At 36.4% G+C, this 18,444-nt stretch overlaps 1 protein-coding gene across 1 annotated transcript; it reads right to left on the bottom strand.

The window, feature by feature from the left end:
- Window positions 1-632: 632 nt before the first annotated feature.
- On the bottom strand, window positions 633-12,991 carry LOC139138461 (1,25-dihydroxyvitamin D(3) 24-hydroxylase, mitochondrial-like). Its single transcript, XM_070706850.1, has 9 exons — window positions 11,922-12,991; window positions 11,357-11,556; window positions 10,634-10,837; window positions 8,596-8,768; window positions 7,174-7,340; window positions 6,151-6,229; window positions 5,091-5,247; window positions 2,790-2,833; window positions 633-2,344 (listed from the first exon to the last, which is right to left on the bottom strand). The coding sequence occupies exons 1-9, from the start codon at window positions 12,347-12,349 to the stop codon at window positions 2,234-2,236; spliced, it is 1,563 nt and encodes a 520-aa protein (XP_070562951.1). The 5' UTR covers window positions 12,350-12,991; the 3' UTR covers window positions 633-2,233.
- Window positions 12,992-18,444: the final 5,453 nt, after the last annotated feature.

The following is an 18,444-nucleotide window of genomic DNA, read 5'->3' as shown; positions in this document are numbered from 1 at the left end:
TTCAGACAATTTTCAGACAACTACACATGTGTATTCGCAGGAAACGAATGTGCTTGATGCAAAACTATAAGCAAGGCGTTATAAAACAAATTATTCCAGGTAAAGAGTCGCAGTATCATTTGCACATTTTACGAATTGCTATTATTAGGCTGTAGGTCTATATCAATGATGAGTGCACCGATTTTGACCACACAATGCTTTATTTATTGATCTTACTTATGTCTACTCATGATGTAAATTTTAACGAGCAATTATACTTATGAAATACATTTTTGTAATTATACTACAATATATCAATAATGAGACCACCGATTTAGACAGGACCTCTGCCGTATACATACATAGGTCTACTTCTATTGTAGGTTTTATGAAAAAAAGATTCTTTTTAATAGCTCAAGTGTATTCACAATGATTTTTTTAAATTAGGCTCTAAATAATTACTACTTAGTACACCGATTTTGCCCAGACCTGTGCCATCCTTGATCGTACGCATGTCAACTTACAAGTTTTAATTTGCACGGCATTCTAGCTAATAGCTCAATTGCATATTTAATTAGTTTCTCGAATGAAAATATATCAATATTGAGCGCATAAATTGTGACCAGGCCCCTGCTACTTATTGATCACACTTAAGTTTTTTTGTAAACATTTTTTATTAACTGACAAGAAGAAAAGGTACAGAAAAAGAAAAGACAACAGAAACAAAACACTGACAAAAGACCAAGAACAAAGGAGAACCCAGGATTGTGCTTACATAAAAATGATATTCCAAATCTTTGATTCTGTATTATCAGAGAATGCCAGCGACTCATGTACTTTTCAGTTGTAATATTTTTGTAGGCAATATTTCTCTCTGTTGTGTTTTTGTTTCATCTTCGTTACAACTAAATAAAATGGAAGAATATTCTTTTTTCGTCTACACTTATATACAGTAACTATATTCCTTAGATAATAATGTATTTTAAAATATAGCTGAATTCAAGTTTGGCAAGAATAATGTATCGGTTGTTAAAATCGATTGACTCCAATGTAACTCTATTCCACCATTCTTCAACTTTTAGCAAACATATTGTTACAAACTTAAATGAAACTGGGTTTCTCTTTCTGCTTCAAATAAGGTACACAGGTCATGGAAGAATGTCTTCTATTTCACTATTTCGCTAACCAGTAAATTGTGGTAATACAATTATGTGGTATTTTACATTGAACTTCACAACTTGTTACATTGTTGCAACTTTTTCTGGAAGATTAAAATAACTGGAACCATTGTTGATAATTTCCTGTCCAAGTTTGGCATTGAAGAAACTAGCATTGTGCTATTTATACATCAAAATGTCATACGCACATTTGTTTTCATGTAAGTATATTACAGTTTGTTTCCCCTTAGGACGTTGGTGGCTGCAAAGACGGTAGTTTAATTGTAGAGAGTTTCACTATGCACACATATGTCCATGGAGATTTGTCAGGTTCCAAAGACAAACATCGTTACTTTGATTGACAAAAAAAGAAAATACCGTCTGCGACTGAAAAGTACGAGACTTATTTCTGTTTCAAACGTTAACTATAAAATTGCTTTCAAGGCCCTTTCAATTCGAGTATCAATGATTTTATCAGAAATAATTCTTCCAAATCAAAGTGGTTATGCAAAATGTCGCTACATCGGCGGCGCTGTTCACATGATCTTTACAAAAGAAAGTGATATTCTTGATATTCTACTTTGTATCGATTTTGCTGAGGCATCTGACTCGATCGGTTGGCCTTGCCTTTGCTTTGCTTTGAGGAAATTAAATTTTGGTAATCCTTTAATTTAATGGGTCGAAGTTTTAAAAATGTAAGATTTCTAGTTGTGTAATTAACAAATGTTCTCACTTTTGGTTACTTTCTTGTTAACAGAGGTTCAAGACAAGGTGACCCGCTTTCATCTCACTTGTTTGAAATTTGAAATTTTGATCACATTGTCACACATGACTTAATCCGTTCTTTTACTGCACTTTTAGCACCGCGACACGTTTGGATTCTTAACAGATGTTTAAAAATTACATGAATAACATTATATAGGAATGCATGTTCTTCCTCTTTACACTACATACAAATACATTTATCTTTACAAATGAAACTATATCAGCCGAGTAACAGAGGCTTGTAAAAATGCATCTCTTGAAGCAATAAGTCCTGTGAACTGAATTGCGTTGTGATGATTTACGAATCAGGACGAATATGGAAGTCACGTGCTCTAAAGTGTTCTGTCTAGAAACTTCAAGTTGAGGGGCCTGTCTGGCGCAGTAATGGATGTAATCTTGCCTTCTACATCGGTCGTCGACACCAGAATAAATCTCTGACACAGCTGCAACGATGGAAATAGTAAGAACATGGAAACTGTCATTCCTGGATATGGTATGGTAAACATAAAGACGAGCATTACATATGACCATATTGATGCCATGAAGTATTGTACAGAGAAACAGTATTCGTGGTGCCCATACCTTTTAGTGTAATATTCTGGTGCAATGTTTAAAAGTTATTTCTGCTTGTAGTCTTTGGAGGACATAATAGTACCGTACATGAATAACAAAGAGGTAGAGGCCATTTTGGTGGCAAAATGAAATATATAAATAAATGTAAATTATCCGCCACGCCAATCCAATTTGAGATACTTCTTTCTTTAATATTTTAGAAGCAGCTTCTTCCGAAAGCACATGTGAACAAGATATAAGTTGTGAGAGGCTTATAAAGTTATGAGACACTTATAAGGTTTACAATTTATAACTTGAGTTTATAAATAGATTTACCCTTGCAAGTGCCAAATGTATTTCCAGTTCTGCCAGTCGTTTACCTATCAGGGAAAACAGCACAAAATTTCGCAAATAATTATACTATAAAACATTGGATGGTATCACAACCAAAGCAATTAATCGTATTTTCATTCTATTATTGTTAATTTTATTTTTTTTTTTTTGACAACATTACATTTTCTTAAAATAGTCTTTAAAATATAATTTTTATTTCAATTATGGTATCGCCCTTTCGTAATAAACTTCATTATTTTATTTTCATTTCATAAGTGAATAGTTTTTTCATTATCACGACATTATTTATTACATTTTTCAGTACTAATTATTCTGAGCAAGTGAAAAAAATTAAAATTAGCACAGAAGGAAAATATTAAAAATAGGAGGAAGTTAATGAAAAAAATGTAAAACTTATGTGACGAAAAAATTAAAGGAAAAAATAGCGCAGTAACTATAAGGCTAAGATATTCTCTTAGTCATGATAAATTTGAGTAAATTTTTACATAAGATTGATTTAATGATTGAAATTGCAATTTAAGCCAAAATCTTAAATGACGAACAAATAAAGACTAAAATGTCAAAATACTGACTTCAAGAATTAATTCTAGGTTAACAGAATTACTTTGTCTTTATATATCAGAGAACAAATATGGATAATAAAGATGAAATAAGAATGGTGAATAAATAATTACAGCAAACAAGCGTAACAAACGGAAAAGCAAAGACTAACATGACGAAATAATGAATTAATGAAAATTAGAAATACGACTTCAAAGAAAATAATTATATAACATAATAAAATTATCATAACTAGTCATTAGTGATATAACTATTGTCAGAAAAGTCATATACTAATGAAATAATTTCGTTATAAAAAGTACTACGGTAAGTTTACTACTATGATACATTAAAATGAAATGAAATAATCTTAAAATAGGTCATTTGAATGAAAACATAGTGAAAATCGTAATGCGATGATAAATTATTGTAAGTTAGAGATATTCTCACCCCATAGTCATAACACATATCAATGAAAGTCTTGTCATTCAATTCTAAACGCAATATTGTGTGAGAAACCTTAATTCTTATCCCTGTTCCTCGCATTAGTACCTATTGGCAAAGATTGTTTGCTCCTTTAGTTTTATTGCATTATAATTTATCTTGATTTGAGATGGACCTTATAAAAACCCTGCACATTCAAAGTCAATATTTAGTAATGGGGCTTACAGCGTTAGCAACTGACAAGTTCGAGTGGTAAACGTCCAATAAAAATTCGTGTACATCATTAATATTTTGACCCTTTCACAACCTATTGTTTTCTATGGTAAAACTGGACATCTAGGGAGGGAACTGCGGGTTAAAAAATTAATAGACATTGTATTGTCCAATCAAGTCTCTGGAAATGACTTGGTCACGGCCGAGATATGTTTCAAAATACTTGAAACGTTTCCTCCGGCTCCTTGTAAATTTGAACCACAGGGCCTCATAAGTGCCTATTTAAGTCAATATTACAGCGTTTTTCTTTCTTTTCACTGTCACAATAATCCAGCTGAAGAGCACAACACTTGTGTAGCTGTCTTTTGTGTAGCGTGTATTGGCATGTATAGTGCGTCCTCGTAAATGTGACCTTTAGTTCCGTGACCTCTAGGCCCGGCTCTAGCCATGCCTACTTCCTGCCCTGCCCTCGCTATGCTTACTGTACAAGTGGCTATATAAGTCAATATTACAGCGTTTTTCTTTCTTTTTCAATGTTACAAATAAACTAGCTGAGCCTGAAGAGCACAACACTTGTGTAGCTGTCTTTTGTGTAGCTTGTATTGGCATGTATAGTGCGCCCTCAATAGGGAGTGTGATCATATGTAAATGCGACCTTTAGTTCCGTGACCTCTAGCCATTCCTACTTCCTGTCCTCGCTATGCTTACTGTACTAATTTCCCGACGTCAGTAAACACAGCGACGTCTGTACGCATGGCCGGCCATATGGAGAGGGAAGTAGGCATGGCTAGAGGTCACGGAACCAAAGGTCGCATTTACATATGATCACACTCCCTATTGAGGGCGCACTATACATGCCAATACAAGCTACACAAAAGACAGCTACACAAGTGTTGTGCTCTTCAGGCTCAGCTAGTTTATTTGTAACATTGAAAAAGAAAGAAAAACGCTGTAATATTGACTTATATAGCCACTTGTGAGCCCCTGTGAATTTGAACATGAAGATCCACCATTCCTTGCTAGCCGCATACTATATCGTATCCATCTTTATTGACAAGATGGCAGTGGTTTAGAAGATAAACTCACCAATGCACATCCGTGGTCCGTAGCCAAATGGTAAGGACTTAAATCCATAGAAGTGTTCTTTTTCATCTCGAATCCATCTCTCTGGTTGGAATTCTAGCGGATCTTCAAAGTATTCAGGATCTCGACCCATCAACCAAGTCTGTCCCATCAAAATAGTCTTGGGAAAAGCGGCAAAAGAGAAAGTAAATAATTGTCGTTTACCTGCCCTTTCACAAGAACTCCCGTTCAATGCGTGCATCACATAAAATTAAGTAAATGGAAGCTCTGTCATACTTCTGCAAGTACAATCATGACATCACGCTAATTACTAAATTCATCCCTATGAAGGTTGTCCTTTGGCATTGACAGTGGTAATATTGTTAAATGATCGGGTTGGTGTTTATTTGAAGAATGAAATTTAACATAATGAAGTTCCGTTACAAGTTATTTTGTCACGTGATATCATAACATTCACAACTCTTTGTCAAGAAAGGAAATTCATCAGTGCATTGAGCTTGGCATTTTCTATTAACTACCAGTTAACATCATATTTTATACTTAAAAAGCTGTAAACAAACGTAAGGACGTTTTATTCCAATTAAGGTAGTATGCGCCTCGAAAGTGCAGGACTTAAACTTTTACTCAAACTTTCTTGAATGAAACTTTCAACCGTTCTCTTATCAAATCAACAACTAAAATTAGAAGGTCACCGTGCAAAGTTTGGAACTAGCGAAACAAATTACTAAATATTTTGCGATATTTGAAATTCAAAATGGCCGCCATTCCTCTGTTAACTCTACTGGGAAAAATTAAATTTTTGATTTTAGTGAAACGAAGCCAGTGAAAGTTTTTTCTTTCTTCAAGAGCTTTAAAATCAGTCCCCAGAAGTGGTAGATCAGAAAAGAATTGTAGAAATTTCAGAGTCCGACTACCTGTCCCCGAGGCGCATTCTACCTTAAGATAAAATACACCGAGAAAAAAGACTATACGTCAGGTTTAAAGGCAAAGAAGGTGAAATGTTCGGTTTCTGATTCATACAAAAAAACTCATCAACCTGTGAAACAAACCCTTGGCAACTAACCTCAGCTGGCACACGGTAACCACCAACCGTCACTTCTCTATCGATGATCCGAGAAACATTAATAACGGGCGGGTGTAACCTATAAAAAGATAATCAATGTTTGCTATGTCAGAAAGATAAGTCATTGGGACCAGAGAGACCTGACAGAATCATTATGCAGTGGTCTTTCATTTGAATATGTGCGAACGTTTGTATGGGTTGAAAATGTAAGCTTCCTTGCAATGGTGTTGTAACGGTTTATTTACAATTTCTTTCTCGAAGCAGCTACGCTTGTAAAGATAAACAAATGTTCACTTGATTATGGTCCTATCAGGGACATCCTTAGTTGGGATCGGCTTGAACGTGAAAAGGGCAATATCCGTAACTGCTGATAATACTTTCATACTTTTCCTGGCAAACAAATACATGTTTTGCTACTTTTATCTAAAATATGTTGAAGTAAACAAATACACGTTTTGTTATTTTATCTAAAATATGTTGAAATGCACAATATTACACTTTTAACCACATCCCGTTGCTTAAAAGGAAGCGATGACATTGTTAGCAATGTGTTGTAGTATGTGCTTAATTATACAGTCAAAATAATATTAATGTTTACATTCATAGACGCTGTGTTGACATTTCAAACAATATTTGACACAATTTTGGGAGTTCACCGATAACCCGTATTTCCATCGCAAACAGGTCAATATTTTCACTCGATAAAAGGAATAAAAAGATAAATTCACACTGACTGTTTTGCCTGTATTATAGAATAATACACGTGAATTCACATGAGTCCAAACGAATGGATTCTTGACTGTATACATCTGCATACATCTGCATCTGTATACATCTGCATATACACAATTCAGCTAAAATACAGGCAATAATGCATCCATAATTCATCTGGATAGATGTGAGGCGGGGGGGGGGGGTAATTAGAAATACCAGAATTGTTCAAACCGATCAGATCATCAATATATCTATGGAACATATTACAACTCTTTGGTACAAATATCAATTCAACTGACACTTAATTACCTCATGGTCTCCTTGAGAATTGCTTTCAAGTACGGCATTCCATTGATATGTTCGTGTGTTGGCGTCTCTCCCGCAGGAATGACTCGCTTAATTTCTTCATACAATGACTCTTGCACTTGTGGGTACTTTGAAACGCAATGCAGGGTCCATAAGAACGTGCTTGATGTCTGAAGCAAAAAGCGAAATGCACAGTATATGGAATTATCATACAGCTATGCCTGTATTGCCATTCTCCTATTGTTTAGACGGTACTAATATGAACCCTTATTTTAACTAGTGAAAATACGAACTATATTTTCACTATAACCGAACTACTTACAGCTACACGTACGCGTGACTTTCGCTGGTATGCATGGCCTTCGTTGGTATGTTCATATACAAATAAAACAGCTGAGCGAATAAGACAAATGACCATCCGAAACGTCATTATGATTATGGTCAAAATTCTGTTGTTTGCAGTCACTTCATGGGCATTGCATTTAGGCACAAGTACAGTTGTACCAAAAACATACGAACAAATGCATTGAAAATTTGTAGCCGACACCTGTCACCGTTCACGGCCGGTCCAATACGTTGCAGTGTTTTCCTATCGTCTACGCGCGCTGCTGAAGATTAAGATACCGGTTGACAGTGCATCATGACAGAACCGCTTTACGTGGCGTATTTTGACCAGATTTTGGCGGCCTCATAACTTTCACGCAGGGATGAGGTTATGTATCAAAACACGAAAACACACTCATTTTACACACTCAAGCCTATGTTTTACATCCACCGTCATTTTAAACTAAAAATAAATCTTCTTCAAATCGTGAAAACCTGTGTCGACATCGTAATATTTAAATTGTTCGCTTTAAAAGTGCTCCATAAACCTTCCCTGGAAGTGGAATGGCCCAATAGTGGAATAATATCAAGAAATGATACGGTTGTCATCACTCCTTAGCAACCAACTTTATATAAGTACAGCGAGGAGCAACCAAGGTTGATTTCAGTTAATTTCGTCGCTAATTTCGGAACGTCCGTAGGAAAACAGTCATAACCAAAGTATGCATGCATGATAAAGGGGTTATTACAAGAAGTTTGGGCGATACCGCGTCTTATTCGAGTGATGTATCCGTATTTTGACGAGTTGCTTAAAGCAAGCCAGGAGGGGAGATTGGAACGCATTGTGAGTTTGTTAGGGGGTCATTTAAAATAAGCTGAGAATCTTTATTTGTATTCTATTCCTCCCAAGAGGTGTTTGTGTGTGCAACTTTACTCAAACAATAGGGAGTTCATGAAATTTTTGTCATCTTAAAAGAGGGTCATCAATTTTTTGGTGCAATGGGTAGGGGAATTCACTTATTTTGACTGATGCACAGGAAGAATTTGCCGGCCCACGCCCATCAATAAGAACTGAACGCTCCCTAAGCAAGGGATTCCTACCGTATCGACAGCTGCAGCCAGTAATTCTGTAACATTTGCGTAAATTTCGGCGATCTCCAGCTTTCCCTGGACAACCATGTAAGTGACGAAATCAGCCTCTTCCGTATCATTGTCCTCTCCAGCGGCCACTCTCTCGGTGACGTCATTCATTTTCTCGTCGATCAACGTTTTCGCTGCGAATAGAGACACAATGCTAATGATTGTGCCATATTAGTCCGTGCAACCGAGACATCACTCCGTCGTTTTGGTCCATCCGCCCTGTTCAGTGATTATGAATCCTCTACAAGCGGCCATTCACAGACAAATACAGAGGTTGTCAACTTTTTGGTAAATTGTACAAAGAAATTATCTGGTCATTGAAACCCCCGGAACTCCTGCAATTTGTGCTCAGGAACAATATTTCTCAGGACTTGAACGACGCACTCGGAGTTTGAGAGGGCTAGTGGCCATTGTACTACAGATCTCATATCTATGAATCTCTCAAGCATGTGTACGTCATGAATGTATTTTTTTTGGCCTACGTGCGGGCATAGCTTACGAAGTGCAGGTCCTTTTTGTTTAGGTGTGTGTGGATGTACGTATCTTTCCGTGACTGAAAGTTTGTTCCACTCATAACTCAAAAACTTCAGAACCAAAACTGATAAGACTTTGTATCTATATATTGTGCTCATGGATGGATGGAATTCTGTTTCTGAAGGCTGCAGCTCACATAATTTGGACAAATTTGCATGATCAAAGATTTGAACTCAATAGTGACCTAAAAATAGACGAAATTGATGTGATTTTGAATTTATATTTTTAATGAAATTTTGTGACTAGGCAACATAAAAACTGTCTGCACTGAATTATATCTGACTTCTAAGGTACACTGATCATACTAATTAGTTTTAGTAATGCTGACAGTACGCAAAATGTTTGGTATACACCAATATACACTGATTCTGTACATTTGTCAAATACGTTAAGTATAGATATACGCTACGTATATGAACGTATTGCAGCGTTCCATATAGAAAGATATACATTACGTACAGCATTAATTTTGTGTGCCATATACGTCAATATAAGTAAATATACTAACGTATATCAAGCATTTTGCCAAGTTTTGAAAGGTACATGAGCGTAAAATACTGACTATATTATGTATTTGTATTATGTATTGTAATGAGGCCATATACCAAGACCTTAAACATTAAATTTGGCTAGACTTTTAGGATACATTTGTTAAACTCAGATTTCATGGTGATATCGAACATTCGTCGAGCGCAACATACTAATTATTGGCTAATTTGCATGTTTTATAAATTTCTATGATTAAAAACTTTGCCTCAATTTCGATTTGACTTTTAAACGTCTATTGGTCATTAACATTTTTTATGTTGAAAGTCCGATTCGCTTAATACCACTATGAAGCTAGTTTGCGTATGTAATGAATTTCTTTAAATCGGTCATTTATCAAAACAAAATAAATTCACTATATTTGACAGGACTTCGGACATTAACTGGCAATAGTATCCCTGGTGGGCATGGAATACTGAATATCTGCTCATTTTTACTTTGAATGAATTACGACATCAGCCTGTGCGTCAAAACTGAATATACTGAATGTCATCAGGCTTCTAAAGTACATCTGTCATACATATGTTTTATGGGCGTAGCACACCTATTATAAGTGAAATTTTGAAGTATGACTACATATCGACACGGAATGCACAGTAAGCCATGTGAATGTTATATAGCTTTCACATACGGATCAATGAGGTCTTACTTTGATTCAACCAAGTCAATATTGATAATATTATTGGTACGGCTAAACCTAACAATTCAATTGGCTTCCTCTGAATCGAGTGATGAAGTGATCGTGGTATTTGGAGAGCGTTAACCACGACATGTCGCTCCACCTTTTCTGTTGCTTCTTTGCTATTCAATGTTAAATTGACCTTGAGTTTGTTCTACCTGGTCAGCAATGTCATTACCTACACACAAGATGTGTTGAGCTGAAAAGATTATACTGCAAAATCCAAATAGTTCCTCTTACCAGTAGCATAGATGGTATCCCATGCTTTGACGTGTTTCTTCCAAACCCAGCTGTTGAACTTCTTATGAACTTGAGTGGGGATTAAAAACATCCACATTGTTGAGTCAAACATATCGTGCACTGCCTTGATGAAAGCCTGGGCCTCCGGATGTGGTTTGTCATCGAGAAGGTTTAATTTCTTGTTCAAGATCACAGCACAAGCGGCTATAATATACAGATGGGGACACTCCACGTAAACAAGCGGCAGAGTAATATGAATGCTCCATGAAATAAAACTGGCAGGACGCTGAATGCAAGAGGGAAAAGTTCGATTTTTTTATGGAGCAAAGTGTGATAAACCGTTTTGGTTTTCCCCTTCATTTAGCATTTACAACAGAGTTATGCTGCGCTATCATAGAATCATCGCTATGACATTGCTACTAGCAGGCAACAGGCATATTTTATCGACATCAAAATCGTAGCAAAGAACGAGGTCATTATGTCATATTTAAAAACAAAACAAGAGAAAAATGAAGCGTTATTGACATGTACAATAAAAAAATGGGCTTAGATTAAACTGCCCGATCCGCTATGCAGCTTCTTATTTCTAATCTACACCGTTGTGCCATCTTGTTAAGTCAGTATCTTCGGAATGGTCATCTATCATATATGCCTCCTCTCTTCTCGTACAAAGCAATGTGCAAAGAAGGGCTATGAGTGGGCCCATTCTTTAAATACACTTACAATCCAAGGACCAGGTAAACAGTATATTTTCAATGTCGGGTACAATGTTGTCCGTTTTGTGACCATCCCTGGCTCTGATCACCTTTTTTGTCAGGTCAGTGATGACGTCATTGACTGCGTCGGTGTAGGAGGCAACTTCACGAGGTCTCATCATCCGCTTGCTGAGTGCAGCTCTGTTGCGATGCCAGTCAGCGCCTTCACTGTAAAAACGATGGCAAGGTTAACACAATATGGCAGAAAACAAAATGGTAATCAGATCATTCAAGCATTTTGCTTTCCGAGACGTCCATCCCTTCTGCTATCTTATATTTAATGTGGCCAAGACAGCAAGACTGTGAATGTTTTGTTTTTAGAAATTACCGTACGCACCGTTTTTTTAATTTTCATTATTAAATTCCTTCATGTTGCCCGTCCGTTATCAACATTGATATTTGTACGTCATGCCTTACTCTATTACGTTTATATCGTTACTGCTACCTTAAAAAGAAGGTTATCTGCAGCAATATAATGATGTTTCTGAACGACACTGCCCCGTTCAGTTCTCATACAAATTACTATTACTCACTGGAGTAACACACCGAGAGCTAGGTTCCGTTCCCGTCTATGTGCTATCCATGGTTCAAGGGGATTCCTCCGAGGGTATTTTCCTTCATTTCTCAGCACGGTTTCAAATTGCTGTGGATCTGCCACTGACACCATAACAAGCTTCCCAAACCTTTGTTTCCAGATTGGGCCAAGGTCCTTCCGCATCTTTGTCAAGCTAGCCCATGGTTTCTGAATAGTGCCCCTTACAAATCCGTCAACTAGAAATAATATAGTTTGGAAAGCTCCCTTGGTGATCCCGGGCATTTGATCGAATGATTTCGTATTTTCGGTGTCAACACCGGATTCGGCGTTCGGCGAATTTGTAGCAGTTGAGCGGAGCTGTACACAGCTTGAAACCCCGCTGTTCCGTCGGCCCAGATATCTGAGTGCTGCACTGCGAATCGCCATGATGACCTTCGAAGCATGACCTCATCAGGTGACAGGATGAGATGACCCAGATATAACACAGAGCACATACGACGCCGATATACGCGGCAGAAACATGACCTCATCAGCTGATAGGATAGCATGACCCAGATATAGCATAGAGCACACAGACACATGGACATAAGGGGTATTTGTAAGCTATGGCGATGTAAAGATCTAGGTCAAGATCCAGCTGCATCATGGGAGACATCTAGGGTCTCAATCAAAATAGTACATTCCCTGTTAAATCGAAAAATTGATGACGCTCCTGAAAATGTGAACAATTTCATGATACCCTTAACAGTTATCATTTAACAAAAGCTATACAAAAATTATTCAATATTGTTTTTGAATCTGGCAAAATACCACAGAAATGGAATACTGGGCTAATAGTACCAATGTTTAAATCTGGGTCTAAAACAGACACTTCAAATTACAGAGGCATTGCAATATCTAGCTGCCTTGGTAAATTGTTCACCAGTGTGTTGAATGCTAGGCTAGTATCTTTTTTAAACATGAATAATCTAATGACTAACAAACAATTCGGATTCAGGAAAGACTGTCGAGCAACAGACAACTTATTTATACTGAAAACAATTATCAACAAATATTTACATAGTAAACACACCAAGAATGGCAAAGCTCCAAAATCAAATAAATTGTATGCCTGTTTTTTCATTGATTTAAGGAAAGCCTTTGACAGTGTTTGGCATGAGGGTCTTTATCAAAAGCTAATCAACAATAATATTAGCGGTCATATGTTTAATATCATAACAAATATGTATAATAATATAAACTACAGGATAAAAACGAGTGAGGGATTAACAGAAACTTTTCAGTCTACCACAGGAGTAAAACAAGGATGTAACTTAAGCCCAACCCTTTTTAATATTTTCATAAATGATCTTCCAAATATTTTTGACAATGACAGCTCTGACTCTCCTACATTGCTTGATACAGTAGTTAGCTATCTAATCAAAGACAGGCCTTCAAAATTGTTTAGAAAAATTATCAACATATACCCAAAAGTGGAAATTACATGTCAATACAGACAAGTCCAAAGTGATGATTTTTAATAAGACGAATCGGCTACTACATAACAATATATTCTTTTTTGAGGGAAGGGAACTAAATGTTGTGAATCAGTTTAATTACCTAGGAGTCACGATAACACCAAATGGTAAATTTAAAACAGGCATGAATATATTAAAGAAAAAAGGTATGAAACCTCTCTTTGCCCTAAAGGGAAAAATAGGCCCGGGTATCGACTTAAGCATTCCCCTAGAACTCAGTTTATTCGACAAATTGATCAGACCGATTCTTACATATGGTAGTGATATATGGGCTGATGAAAGTAAATACAATTCGTCTTTTGATGTGCACATAAATTCTTGCTTGTTTATTTTGAAAATTCCAAGGCATACCCCGAAGATGGCAATATACAGTGAACTAGGGAGATACCCAATTGAAACTTTTGTACAAACTCAACTGATCAAATATTATAATAGAGTGCTAAATAGCCAAAATCCATTGATAAAAGAAGCCGTCATAGTGAATAAAAATAACAAAAGCAACTGGTACACCAAAATTGAGTCACTCTTAACTAAAATGGAAGAATTACAAATATTAAATTCTCACGACATCTGTACAGATAGTAAATTATCAATTGTCAAAAACAAGTTGTGTAATATATGTAAGTCCAAATGGAAGGAAGATATATTTTGTGAGACCAAAAATAAAAAAGGAAATGGAAATAAGCCAAGAACATATACAATATTCAAGAAGGATATAGCACTTGAAAAATACCTTATAGAAATAAAAAACCACAGCTAAGAGAAACATTAACAAAATTCAGGCTCAGTAACCATAAACTCCACATAGAAACTGGAAGACAATCTAAACCCCAATGAAAGAATTTGCAAAAGATGTACTCATAATCATATTGAAGATGAGATTCATTTCTGATTTATTTGTGAATACTATAAATCAGAACGAGATACATTATACAATACTATTCAACCAGTACATCCAACATTTTAATCATTATCACATAACAGACAATTAGAATTCAATAGAATTAGAATAACAAGAAATTATACATTCCCATAGCAATGTACGTTAACAAGTGTCTACTCCTGTGAGATCAGTAACAAGCAACCAGTTTGTGTTCTAATTATGTACGTACCTTTATTCATTTATTGCTGATTTTGTCTTTTTTGGCAACTTATCATATTGCTTCTTTGAAGTCTCTATGTATGACTTTGTTTACCCTTTCCTTGGGGTAAAGTGTGTCAATAAAGTAGTAGTAGTTAAAATAATCAATGAAACATGTGAAAATAAACGAATAAATGAAGAAATACTACAAGGCGATGGTTTGCTATAGACAGAAACTCCAAAGAAACAACATCAATAAGAAAACTGTAGCATTAACTGGTGACTTAATAATTCAACATGACAATGACTCAAATTACAAGTCAACAAAACACAGCAGTTCATTAAATGTGAAAATGGAATAGGCATCATGAATGTCACAAAGATTTTCAACAAAGAACAAAACGATATTAAATGCATGTAAATGTCCATTTAGAGGATGATACTCAAATTCAAGTTACAATCTTGGGTTGATGGCGCTCTCAGCAGTGGGCAGTGGACGGTTTCAGCTCTGCTGGTGTTTCTGTCACTGTCACATCTTTTTGCCGGGCTATCGTCAAAATACGGCAATACGAATGTATGAATGGTTGAAGGCGCCGTTGAATGTTGTCATCGACGATTTACCTTACCCTAGATATGAATTGTAGTGACAAAGTCAACTTGCTGTTTCTGTCCCGGTGAGTGCAGTAGAGGACGAATTTACGTGATTTTCTTTGCGTAACAAAGATGACAGTCACATTTCTGTATGATGGACATGTGCACTCAGTTATGTTATGGCTTTTGGCCTATTGCTCACTGCCTCTTGTGTGACCACAGCGTAAGGACTTTCCAAGCCAGATTATTATCACTGTGGTAGTAACAGTGTGAAGTATGGAGCTCGCATTTGCTACTACAGCAATCATGCGGCTATTTTCGATGTATTATTGAGTGATGGGGATGTTCATCCCAACCCAGGGTCCAATTAAGAATCACATCCACCTCGTCCAAATACTTCTCCAAAAGATGTGAAGAAACCACTAAATATATTTCATCAATATACCCAGGGACTTATAGAACTAAGCCTCAAGACATTTATGCTAGTTTCTAACGTGCTTCTTTTCACATTTTGCTCCTGACTGAAACATAGCTTAATTCATTTATGACAGCAAGCTGCTTGATGTCTACACATAGTCTATCTACCGATGGGACAGAATTGACTCTCCTTCACTCAAATGGGATGGGGGAGGTGTATTGATAGCGGTAAAATCATGTCAACGAACTATTTGCCACGTGTTGCAGCGGTGCTGCCCGTAAATCTGACAGTTATCAGCAATTATTGGAAAGCCGATTTTAATCATTGAAATCAAACACAGGCGTGTATATCTGGTGTATCTTATAGGACAATACAGATGTTGATGGGTGCCTCGGCCTATTTAATGAGAGATTCAATGATTTATTTAACTATGACAAACCGTCTGAACCTAAATCCAACTTATAGCATGGCTTTAGTAACGTAGAACGCGTCTCGGGCGTCAGATATTCAGACTCCAAAACTTTTACAATTCTTTTCTGATCTACCACTTGTAGTAATTAATTTTAAAGCCCATTCCTTAGTATTTCGAAAATTTTACATTTCCCCTTGAAGTTAACACAGGGATAGCGGCCATTTTGAATTTCAAATATTGATGAAAGTTAGGTAATTTGTTTCTCTAGTAGTAAAATGTTCCAAGACGCCCCTGATTTTATTCTTGATTTGATAAGAGTACGGCTGAAAGTTTCATGTGGGAAAGGCTGAGCAAAACTTTTAAGTCGTTCACTTGACTCGCCCTACTCATACTCATTCGTCTGAGACGCTGTCGTTGAGCGGAATTTGAAGATGTGGAGGCGCTTCAGGTTGGAGTTTAGTCTGGTGAAAACGGACATTATGTTGCCGAAGGCCGCCATATTTGAAAACAATCATATCCTCCGCTCACCTGACAAGGTGACCTCGGTTTCTAAAAACCTTTGGATTCGTCTGGGTCAATTCGGTCAGATTAGCTGACTGTGTTGTCACTCTATCTGTGTCGTACTGAAAGACCGAAGATAGGGGAAAATGACGTGGCACATTAAAAATACATAATCACATACATGTTTGAGCTTACAAGTGTGGATATGGAATATTATCATATACCCATGGTCACATCGCTCCATCCTGATGACGCTTACCTGAAAAATATCAGCTTTTATGGTTACGGTAAACGTCGAGATATGCACGATAAACGTAATCAGTTTTGGAGTTCCCAACTAAATTTGCAATTTGATAGCAAAGGCAGTAAACAAACAAAACGGCTGCGACTCTCCGCCCACTATGCTATGAAGGCATGTGAGAGTAATTTGTTGAATTGTGTATTAAATTCAGTAGATTCAGTAGACTCGAACTCACAACGTACTGCACTCAGTCACCTAGCGAATGCATCACAATCAAAACCACTCGGCTATATCCGAACCCTATGTTCTATTATTATTACTTTACCTTGTTTCGAGAACCAGCAAATAAAAATGTACAAAATCGATATAAGACAGACAATGACAAGGACAAGAAAAAACTACATAAACACATTTTAAAAATCTGGACAAGACAAACAGAACATCTATAAATACGAGTAAAACTTTAACGACATTCCGTCATAAAATATACCACCATCTGCTCCCATTAATAACATAACCAGACAAGGCTGAGCAGACTAAAGTGTTTGTACTTCTAGTCAATCTAAGATAAAAACAAGCCCGAGCTGCACGTTGTTTACTGTCAAAGGTTAATATGTGATTACGTACAAATGTTTCGCTAAAAATTCAAAAGAATTCTTAAACCATTATTGTAAGCAGCACGAATGTCACTCATACATCTTTTGGGGGAAACACTCTATAAATTGAAGCAGTACATCGAAGAACAGAAAGTTTGGAAAAGCCTTATTTTGACCAGAGTTGAACAGGTATGAAATTAATGTGAATTCGTCTATGAATACAGAGATCTAATTTGGCGTATTATATTGCCACCATCATTTCCAAAATGGTTCAAGATGGCTCCAAAATACTATGTTTCTCAACAAATTTGAAGACCGTATTATTGAGAAAAATGTGAAGTAAACGTGAAATGTTGTTCCTTGGTTGTTTTACATACAGACACTTCGATTTCTTAGCATTATAGATAATATCGTGCTGGACATCGACGCCACCATAACTAATTAAAAATACTTTTTAACTAGCAGATTAATAACCTTACCAGAGGGTCACACGAGAACAATATTGTCTACATACATGATATGATTAACACATTTTCCTGCAAGGAAAAAGCCAATTTGTGTTCCACCAAGTTCACTACTTAGCTTAACTACATATACTGCAAAATGCCATGGGGAAAGAATTCCCCCTGTCTGACACCATTTTTGACTGGAAAGCTGTCTGACAGTACTGAACCCCATCTAACAAGAAAATCTTGGTGTCTGTTCCAAAAAAACTAAGAGTTTGACGATATAAAGAGGAACAGGTCTGTCAATCAATTAACGGAACAAGGTCCATTTGTTCATCCTGTCAAATGATTTCGTCGCATCAAGAAAGCATAAAAATATAGTACTATTATGAAGATTGTAAAAATCAATGACCTCGTTCCAAATAAAGATACACATATCAGTCGAGTGGTTTTCTTTACAACCAAACTGGTGATCACTGGTAATGAGAAAACACTTACATCTCTATAAAAATTATTTCATACAATTTGGAAATTGAAGTAGTTATTGCAATTTGACGGTAGTTGTGTGTAAATAGGTAGTGAGCGTGACGGGACAGGAACGTGTTGAAATGTCAACTCTATTTAAGGTAGAATGCGCCTCGGGGACAGATATTTTGGCTGTCAAGATTTTCCAATTCTTTCCTGATCTACCACTTGTGGGAGCTCATTTTGAAGCCAT

The sequence above is a fragment of the Ptychodera flava genome, chromosome 1 (assembly GCF_041260155.1).
Source record: "Ptychodera flava strain L36383 chromosome 1, AS_Pfla_20210202, whole genome shotgun sequence".
NCBI lineage: Eukaryota > Metazoa > Hemichordata > Enteropneusta > Ptychoderidae > Ptychodera > Ptychodera flava.
This window is presented reverse-complemented; position numbering and strand designations above follow the sequence as displayed.